At 37.9% G+C, this 10,563-nt stretch overlaps 1 protein-coding gene across 1 annotated transcript; it reads left to right on the forward strand.

The window, feature by feature from the left end:
- Positions 1–5,243: 5,243 nt before the first annotated feature.
- Positions 5,244–6,816, forward strand: LOC148159585 (G0/G1 switch protein 2-like). The gene is made up of 2 exons (XM_088005346.1): positions 5,244–5,336; positions 5,995–6,816. Exon 2 carries the CDS (start codon positions 6,008–6,010, stop codon positions 6,404–6,406), a length of 399 nt encoding a protein of 132 aa, XP_087861472.1. The 5' UTR covers positions 5,244–5,336; positions 5,995–6,007; the 3' UTR covers positions 6,407–6,816.
- Positions 6,817–10,563: the final 3,747 nt, after the last annotated feature.

Genomic DNA, 10,563 nt, shown 5'->3' on the forward strand with positions numbered 1-10,563 from the left:
AAACTCAATCCATACCTTAGTCCTAAACCTCAACCATAACCCCAAAGCAACACCTCTTCTAATCTTCCCCATATTCATGGGGCTACCAAGGTGAGAAATGTTAAAACACACAGACAAACACACACCTTTAGACAGGAGCCGGCATGCCTTCAGTCAGTCTACACTGGCTCTGATTCATTTCTTAGCTACGGTCTGGTTCTTTATCTCTGAACAATTACAGTAAAGCAGACCTGTAGCCGTTGTTGAATTACTGAAATTTTTGGAGCACCAGATTTTCTTCTTTCTGCTTCCACCAAGCCGAGCCTTCCTTATGTAACCCTGCTTAAACGCCTACAACTCCAATCCAAATAAACTCTCGCTGCAGTGGTTAAGACACGATAAACATCTAGCAATGCCTCATTTAAAGGGAGTGCAGCTAAGAAGATGAAGAACATGTGTAAGATGAAAATGATTTTGAGGTGAACTGTAAAACAGGCCACTGTGTAAACGTTCTAAGAAATAGTGAAAAAAAAAATACAGTAAAGTAGGAATACTTTAAAAAATATTATTCTGATTTGGTGGCTGTTGTCAAAAATCCCACAGAATGAGTGTCAAAAAGTTGATTTGCAATAAATATCAAGAGGATAAGCTGCTTCTGCAGAATTCACACAAATCCTGCTCAGAATTGGCCAAATATTAATGATTCTTATAAACATACTGGATAGACTTCTGAACATTCCCCTCACCTCAGCATGCCGAAGGCTAAAGCTAGCAAAAGTCCAGCCAGCTTTCTAATTGCATCAGCCAAAAACTTCACTAACACTTTATTTGAAAAGGTGTGTATAAGACTGACATGATGCTGTAATAAACATGATATAACACCTGTCAGGAACATGAAAGAGTTCATGAATATTTACGACTTTTGTCATTAAGTGTCATACGGTAAGTAATGACACTTTTAATACAAAGTTGACACTTTTAATGGACTTTTAATGCAAATTTTAATAGAACTTTGCATTAAAAGTGACATTATTTACCAAATGACGCTTTATGATAACAGCACTAAACATTCATGAACACTCCTTCATGAATGTTATGTTACATTTATTACAGTATCATGTCAGTCTTATGCACAGGCCTTCAAATAAAGGATTACCAATATTTTTTTAACTGTTGTGGGGCAGAGTACTAAACTTATAGACAATGGATGGATGCCAAGAAACGACATTTTGTTTTGGACAACAGCTTCAGATTGCTCTGTGGTGATGAAAACAAAGCCATTTGACTATCCTGTTCATATGTAATGATGTCAGAACTTGATAACGATGACACTTTCATAAACATTAGTGTGCGCTTTCGAAGGATGAACAGTTCATCTCGACCAGGTCACACACCGGACCGCAGGCTGTCAGAAAGGTTTTGGAGTTCGAACAGATTGAGAAATGCACCAGCTGCTGTGCAAGTTAACTGTGACGTGAGAAACACACCGAGAAAAACTGTATTCAAGCAAATACCAACGTAACAATGAAATATATGAAATAATTGATATGTATATGTAAAAGCTTTTCATGTAGGTGAAAATATGTATTGACCTGAAGCTGCTGTATGCTATTTATTTGCCATGAAGTATATTACAGTGATGGATAGATGTCGATAACTACTTGTATATTATGAGAAAATAGTAAAAAGTGAGTTACAGATTGCAGGTTAAACTGAATACAAAGTGAACAGTTTTCTCACAAGTCCTACACCACAGCTGTCCTGGGCACAGTACAAGACACAAGGTTCTGGGAAAGTGAAGTGAAGTGAAGTTAAAGTACTGCCTTTACACACACAATAAAACTGAGTAATATTCAACTTTTAAACCATAAGTTTAAATATAATGTCTGCCCAATGTTTCTGGTCTCAACTCTTCTGGAAAAGGTTTTCTTTATACGTCTCGTCGGTTCCATGGTTTCTTTTTCTTGTGACATAAAATCTAAGACAACTTGTTCCAAAACAGACAAAAAAATGCCAGTAAACAAAACAAATAATGATTTAAAAAAAAATTTATAAATCTACATCTGTGATTGTCCCAGACAGCTCAGACCTGTTGCTGGTTAGTTCTGGAAAGAACTAAGAGTGTCTTTCACAACAGACCTTATAAATCTGGCTCAGCTGAAGCAGATCTGCGGGAGGAGCAGGCCAAAATTCAGCAACAGGAAACACAATGTTTCAGGATTTTCACAATGCGACATTTATTAACTGCCAAACCCTGAAAGTAGAAGACAAAATATGTTTTGAATGACACCCAACACAAGGCCGGCAGAAAACAGAAGACATTTTCACTACAGATTATTTGTACATTGGAAATAAAACGGTATAAGTTTTACATCCCCCACCCCACTGCAATGTTGGTTTTAGTTTTTTTCACAGATCTCTTTCACAGATTCAGAAGCTCAAAATTCATTTTTATTTTAAAAATGCAATGGATTTGAAAATTTTTTGTCAAGCAATACACCTTCCTATTTTGCATTATTAGTGTTTGTTTCATGCGATGATTACACAAACGAAGGAGTTTCCCAGTGGCGTATGGGATAATAGCTTGCCGTGTGTGCAATCCATTCGGGTGGAAGGAAGAACGCCTAAGACGCTGTTTTTATTCATCGGCATGAATAAAAACATTGTGGAGGTTCCAGCAAAGCCTCTTGTTGCTTGTTGCTGAGTGACGTGTGGAGTAAGACTGTGCTGACTCACGTGCTCAGCGTCAGCCACAGACATAGGGTTGAACATTCTCTGCTCACAAAGGGCCGACTCCAAGCAGCTTCCAGCCAAACAGACCTATAAACCATTTCCCACTTCTTCCTGGAAAGCTTTTTATTTTTTCGACAATAAAAGGTCAACAGAATGTGAGCGGTCTAACAGTTTTACTGGAAGCCAACAAGACAACTGAACTTCATCTCTTGCTTCCTGAAGATATCCCGCCTCTCTTTCTAACAGTGTTTACAAGTTTCAAATGCACTGGGATGTGAAACTTGGAAAATGTCCTCTTGGATTCTTGAAAGTCAGCCACCTTTAATGTGTTCCAACAATCAGGCTTTCTCGGTGAAGTGGTCTGATAGACCAGCTTGTTCCTTAGAGACAGCAAGACAGAAAAAAACTAAATTTAAGCCAAAATGGCCGTTTTTAGCCTAAAACTGGAACAGCAGGTCAAGAAAAACAAACAAACAAACAAAAAAAAAAAAAAAACCCAAAAAGAAACTCCATTGGTAGCACCATCCCAACTGGAGGTCCAAAAATCTTCCCGAAATCTTGGCTGATTTTTTTTTTCATTTTTCCATAATGTAACACATGGACAAAATGAAATTAAGGTGTTTAACTAATTCATTTATCTGATGGTTACAACAACATAATTGGCAATTCCCCAGATTATTTAGAGATTATGATAACAATAACAATCCAAGTTGACCTGAAATGTTTAGTATGAGTTAATGTCAGATAGAGAGAAAAATAATAAATCTATGTTATATTTTCCCTCAGACGTTGTTGACTGATGACAGGAAACCATGAACACTCACTGTTGCTATGTGTTGCAAACACATATCTGTGTGATTATCTGCCTCAGTGGTGATGCATCGGCAAAGAACACTGGCAAATTTTTAAATCAATTTAACAATTAACAAAACCAACTATTGATTTAAATTTGTGTTTGTTTTCTCCTCAGATGTTCAGTATGACCAGCTCCATTTAGCTGCCTTGTCCAAACTGTTTCTTGTCATTTTTCTACATATTTCATTCTAGCCTAAAAATGAGGAAAAGAAGAAACAGTTTACTTTATCTAAAAAACAAAACAAAACAAAAAAAACTGGAAAATTAATTTTCCTACAGAATTAAAGAAGTAACAGTTGGTGTGACCCGTAGATGTCAAAGGTAACTGGTATTAAAGGGTCTCATGAGTCGTGAGTGTGAAGGCTGTGATTCAGAACAAACACTTCCCCACTTCCTACTTTGTCTCACATGAGTCACCAGTGTGTGTGTGTGCGTGCGTGCACTACGTGTGGCATGCTCATATTAGCAAAGTGTGCCTGTCTACTCTGGTACGGCGCCATTCTGAGCAGAGTTCACAGACGGCGTTGGGTTTACGGCTGCAGGGCGACAGGATTTACACAACCTTTGCCCTGACTGAGCACGTTCATGCGGAGGACTCCCATCCAGACTTTAGCAGGTGGAAAGGCCCTGATCACCTGCTTGTATACAAACAACAAGATCCCATAAAACTCATGGACAACATGTACGGATCACTGTTTGTTGGTCTGTCTTAGAAATCCCATTGAATTTCTGCTCATTACCTCATCTGTTGTTAGTCCATGAGAAAATGACACAGCTGAAGTATTTTTTTTACTATTTAACTGTGTAAGTCAACTGTCTTCACTAATATTTTTTATTAAATAATAATGTTCATATCAATATTTGTGAAGTCACCAAGCAGCGATGTGGATGCCAAAGTCTAGGCATGCAGACAGATGTTTACATGTTCTCGGCCAAAAGTCATAGACAGAGTGCATGTAGAGATCAGGTAAATCTCCATGCAGCTTGGATATGGTAGCATGGACTTATTAAGACATGTTAACTTGGAAGTGTTCGTTCAAACATGTTAGCTTGGACATTTTAGCTTGACCAAAGCCCATTTGGAAAATCCTTTGCCCTGTCTACATAGTGCCACACAGCATTTTAGTTTGTATAAGCTGTAGTTGTTTATGAATGTTAGTTTGGTTCAGCACTGAATTCCACTTCACTTATTGGGCACAATTTGTTTGTTTTTTTTAAACTGAACCAACCCGAGAGATCCTGAGTTTAAATCTTGGCTGTATAGAATTTTTTGTTTAAAGCGTTCGCTGTAATGTTTTACTTAAAATAATAGTTTCAAACACACTGATTCTAAGCTTTATTATTTTTTTTATTTGCACTGAAAATAGAAAACAAGTTAATTCGTTACAAGTAATCAAATTAAATGTATCCAAGTAAATACTTTAAACTTATTAAGTTGCCACGTTAAACATATGTAAATAAAGTATGTTTGAAAAACTTAATTAGTTTACATGTAACAAATGAACTCGTGTTTTAAAGATGGAGCACCATCCTCTTTTTTGTCAGTGTAGTGGTTGTGTTGATTAGAACATTGCTGGCTACCAACTGGGTCAAAGGTTCTGGTTAAGAGCCAGGTTTGACCTCATGCATATTCAGCAGGCCCTGCTGTAGTGGAGGGGAGGGAGAGTACATCTGGGTTATAAATGAACACTGAGTCCACGAGTTTCCACAGACTGGAACTCACCAACAGGATAAACGTGCGACTCAGCAAAACAAGAACGCCATTTACAGTAAGTATGTCTTTTCCCCCCCCCAAAGATTCTGTTCTAAGATGGTCAATAATGTTTGAACCTGGAGGTAGAAGACATTAAATGATTGTAGAGACAAGTTTGTTTTAGTGAAAATATAATAGTTAAAAGTTCTAGTAGTAGCCATTCAAAACAGGACACACTGGTTCCTGTTTAAATCTATTGAAGTGGTCATGATTTAAAGCTACAATGCTTTACGCAGCAGGACACTTAAAGTAACAGCTAATATAACTTTTGAAGTAACACTTTATTTGAAGGGATGTGCATAACACTGACATGAACATGAGAGTCTTCGTGAATATTTATGAGTGTTCTCGTGAAATTTGATTTGGTAAATAATGACACTTTTTCAAAAAGTGTCAATTTTACATTAAAAGAGTCATTATTTCCCAAAGGACACTCTATGACAGCAGTCGTAAACATTCATGAAGACTCCTACATGTTCATGACAGATGTTATGTCATGTTCAGGACAGCGTCGCCCCCCTTCAAATAAAGTGTCACCACTTTTGATGATTTAATACAAAATGTACATTTATTTAAATTTACTTGAAGCAACCGATGGGTCACTGAATGTTTGGAACCTTTAGGCTTTATTTATCTTTACCCCATAGCACCATCATTTCTGTCTTCATTGATAGGCAGCCGCAGGAAATGGAAACCATGCAGGAGTTGATTCCATTTGCAAAGGAGATGCTCCGACAGAGAGCCAACCGGAAGCTGCTGAAGGTTTACCTGCTGGGCTCCGTGCTGGCGGTGCTGGGCACGGCCATCGGGCTGGTTGAGACTCTCTGCCACCCCTTCTCCTCAGGTGAGCCGCTGGATGCAGAGATGCTCCTCATGTTGGCCTCAGAGCAGAGAGAAGTTGAAGCTGATGCTCAGGCCACCCTGAAATCCAGGGGACAGGAGGAGGAGGAAGAAGAGGAGAAAGAAGAGGAGGAGGAGGAAGAGGAGCTTGTTCCAGAGAACCAAGCAAACACCCAGAACACGACCCCGGCTAAGATCCATAGACTCAGCCAGCGAAACCTGGCCAACCGCCTGCATGCTTCCTAAGTCCACTGCGCTCAAAGCAAGATGGCTGGAAATATTTATTGGAGACTGCTACTGGTGTGCAACTCGCACAAAAGACTGAAGTTTTTCAGAGTAATGGTGTCTGAACCGCCATTACACGCTGCCAGCTGATGGCCGTGGCTTTGACAGACTGTCAGAATGTGGGCAGGCACTGCAACGCTCAGAGGTTTCTAAAGTAACAGAGAGAGAGAGAGAGGGAGAGGGAGAGAGAGGGATTATTAAACAACACCTGTAAGCCGCAACATCATGGGTGAGTCTGTGAGGAATTTACTCTGCAGTGCCACCTACTGGCAGCTGGTTGTGGGAGGAGAAGGAAGAAGTTTGCTGTACATGTTATCTAACTGTAAATATTGCTATATTTTGTTACGTTCTATTAAAGTTTATTTTATTCATGTCTGATTTGCTCATGGTTTGACTTTACAAACACTCTGCTGTACGTTTCTGCTCAGTCAGGCAGGAATAGCTGCCCGTTGTCATATATCATGTGGTCAAGGTCAATAAAAATGTACCAAATCTGAGAAGTTGGCAACATCTGAGAACAGTTCAGAGGTAGAACAACACTGTCCTGTCTTCATCCCCAACATTGCTACATACATGATGGCTCAGAGACATTGTGTCACTTAAGTTACACAAGTTAAAATGAGTGGCCTACTGTCTACATCTTTCTCTGTGTTGTGCTGAAAAAATGTCTCATTTTGGGACTGAGCTAATCTGGTTCAGATCTTATTTAGAACTGAACCAGGTCTAAATAAGATCTGGTTCAGATGATTATCTCATTTGATAATCATAATTCTGGGTGAACAAAAGTGAATTGTGGGGTTCGTCAGGGTTCTGTTCATCAGCCGCTTTCCTTTAATGTCTGTGTGATGCGCCTACGAAACACCATAACAACAATAAAGTTTGGAGGCAGAAATATCAAGGAATCTATAGAAATAATCGGTATTCACAACTCCAGACACATCATTAAAGATGCATTTTATTGAGATCATGTTTTGGGACCAGCAGGAGGACAGAGAAGGACAGAGAGAGCCTCTAGTGACCTCTAGTGGGAGCTGGAGTAAGTTCAAGGGACAAAACGGACCCAACCAAAGACATCGTTCACACAGCAGACAGAAATCTGAATCAAATAATGAGGATTCATGACAGGCTAGAACTGAAGGAAGAGAACAGTGATCATGTGACCTACATGTTTAACACAGTTAATAGTAAATAAAGAACTTTTTTTTTTCTTCTTCTTTTTTTTTTTTACATTAAGGTAAGACGAAGCCGAATAGCATTTCTTATAAAGCACAATTTATACATAAAACAATCCAAAGTTGCTTCATAGAAAATCAGAAGGCAAACATTTCAATATCTGATGCAAATATGTTTTCATCAGAAATGTAAACATGTATATATATATACATATATATATATATATATATATATATATATATATATATATATATATACATATATATATATATATATATATACATATATATATATATATATATATATATATATATATATATATATGTATATATATATATATATATATATATATATATATATATATATATATATATATATATATATATATATATATATATATATATATATATATATATATATATATATATATATAGTTATATGTTTCTCAAAATTGTCACCACATTGGGACAGTATGTTATGAGTTATGAGACAAGAACAAAAGATTTCCTCCACCTCCTCCCTGAGTGACTATTTCTGTCTGAAGAAACGCGCCACTCATGATTGAAAACAACCAATCAGAGCCAGGAGGAGGGTCTTAGCGCTGTCAATCAATCATGTACTCTCTGCTCAATGTGCAAATGGCGGTTACAGGAAAACTGTTTATTCACAGTCATCGGTGGCCATTATTACTGGTCTCAGCATTCATAGCAGGCTATGCTAGCTGTAGCATAGCAGAGAGCAGGAAGAGCTGAAGGAGGGGTATGAGCAGCGCCATATGACATGTGATTGACAGCGCTAAGACCCTCCTCATGACTCTGACTGGTTGATTCTAGTTAGCACTGGGGGTAAGCAGAGGAGCTCATTTTTTTCAGATTGACAGTTTCAAAAAATTTATTTTTTATAAAGTTACATACTGCAGCTTTAACATTTCTTTAGCAATATATAGGAGTTTACCTCAAGTCAATATCTGATGAAAAGGTATGATTTATACTGTACTGACAGATTTTCTCACTTATAGACACAAACATAGTCCTCAGCTAAAATTTAGAAGTTTATGGGACTTCACTGTGTATGATTTATATCTGTTAAAACATTGTTTTATCCATTTCCCCCTAAATATCTCATTAGTGCATTCCAGTCTAAACCCAGTTTGAGTAGTAAGAAATATGCCTGTCTTTGCCTCATCTACACTGCAGGGCTGATTGTTTGCCCTGGGCTCCACTGTTTTGATTGGCTGACAGCAAGCTTTGTTGGGTCACAGCTGAATCAGCAACAGGCCCAGAAGCATGGCATGCCGAGATAGAGCAGAAACAATGAAATACACATAAATACAGAATGAGTGGTGGAAAAAAGCCTGTTTTTTTTCTCTGGATGTCCACCTTCCTTCTGCAGACCAGTTCAGTGCTAGAGTTCTGGCTTTAACTGCGACCTTCACTTCTCACTCTCGAGTTGTAACCTAGAGCTATACTGTTTATTTGCAGTCACACATTCATTTTTGAATGTAATTGACCATTTTTAAACGAATAAAGACCAGTAAGAACAAAAACAGTGACAATAGTCAAACACAAAACTTTGTTGTTAAAGCAATTAACATGTTAAGACTGAGATATATATCTCAATGTGAGATATACATTTAAAATATTAGGGCCAACTAATTTCTTGCACAACTAATCAACAATCAGTGACAATGACAATAATTTAATGATTACAACAGTTCAGAAAAAAATACATACTTTAGGCAGCTTAGCAAATTTGTTACCAAGACCAGGGAATTCAATGTGAGCAGACTGCAAAGAAAACTACATTTCATATTTCCTTTTATGTCGCCCAAAATTGATGAAATCAGGCCAAGTCCATTGGTGGCTGTCTAAATTGTACTCCCACAAGCTGCTTTTTTCTTTGCTTTATAGAAAAAAAAACATATACAGTTCATTCATTTTATTTCCTCTAAATTTGCATACTTACACTTTATGTCTGTATACAGTGAGCACATGAAGCAGGAGAAGCTCATAAAGCTGCTTCTGCACTTTGATTCTACAGCAAACGGAGCAGGTCCAGTTCAGGGCCAGGCCAATGAATTAATGAGAAACATCACTATTTTTCTATTTTTTATTAATTTATGACTTTCAATACAAAGCTCAAAGAGAGGGTACCATCTAGGGCCGTAAATGATCACTGTTTATCCTGTTAAAGGACTGAAATGTTTTGGAGAGCTTGCAGCAGAGTTACATCCAGCAGGTGGCGCCCTAGCAGATTCCTTTCCATGTAGGATGTTTTGCTTTCAGCAGCCACAGCAGAACAAAGGAACAATGTAAAGCTCTAAGCATGAAGCCACGGAGTAAAAAGCTTTATAGTAAAAAGGAGTTGATCATCAACAGTAGAACATTTACACACACTACCTGGAGCAGGTTCACGTTTTAAGATGAATCCTTTCTGACTCAGTAGAAAACAACTTATTGGATGATCAATGAGAACATTTTCTTTTCTGTGTTAAAATGTTTAACATCTTTTTTTTTTTTTTTTGCCAATTAAATCCTTTACATAAAGGTTGCCATGGCAACCCTCCCATCCCCCACCCGCTCAGCTCTGCACTTTAGTAAGAGCTTAGAGCATCATTCCAAAAAAAAAAAAAAAAAAGTCAAATTAACATGACTGGGTTGATGAGAAGGATTTCCTTGCTTCTGTTTTTAAGGATTAGGAAAGGTTGCTATTAGTTACCAGAGCTAACACACTCTTTGCCAAGCCCCACTCTGACTCATCTGAGCAATCTGGGATTGAAAAGCAGAACTACAGAGGAGGGTTTTTATGTGCACAAGGATGTAAATACATCCTGGTTTGAGATTGGGGACAAAACGTTTCTTTAATTACTTTTAGCGGTGTGAATGCTCAGCCCAGAGATTTACTCTCATTCACATTTCAGCCAAGGAGGAGCTGTCCCACTGGCT

The sequence above is a fragment of the Poecilia mexicana genome, unplaced genomic scaffold, assembly GCF_051168715.1.
Source record: "Poecilia mexicana isolate PSO_F unplaced genomic scaffold, ASM5116871v1 scaffold_5, whole genome shotgun sequence".
Taxonomy (NCBI): domain Eukaryota; kingdom Metazoa; phylum Chordata; class Actinopteri; order Cyprinodontiformes; family Poeciliidae; genus Poecilia; species Poecilia mexicana.

What these genes read in the sequence shown, in the direction of transcription:
- LOC148159585 (XM_088005346.1), top strand. Translation starts at nt 6,008, where the DNA reads ATGGAAACCATGCAGGAGTTGATTCCATTTGCAAAGGAGATGCTCCGA.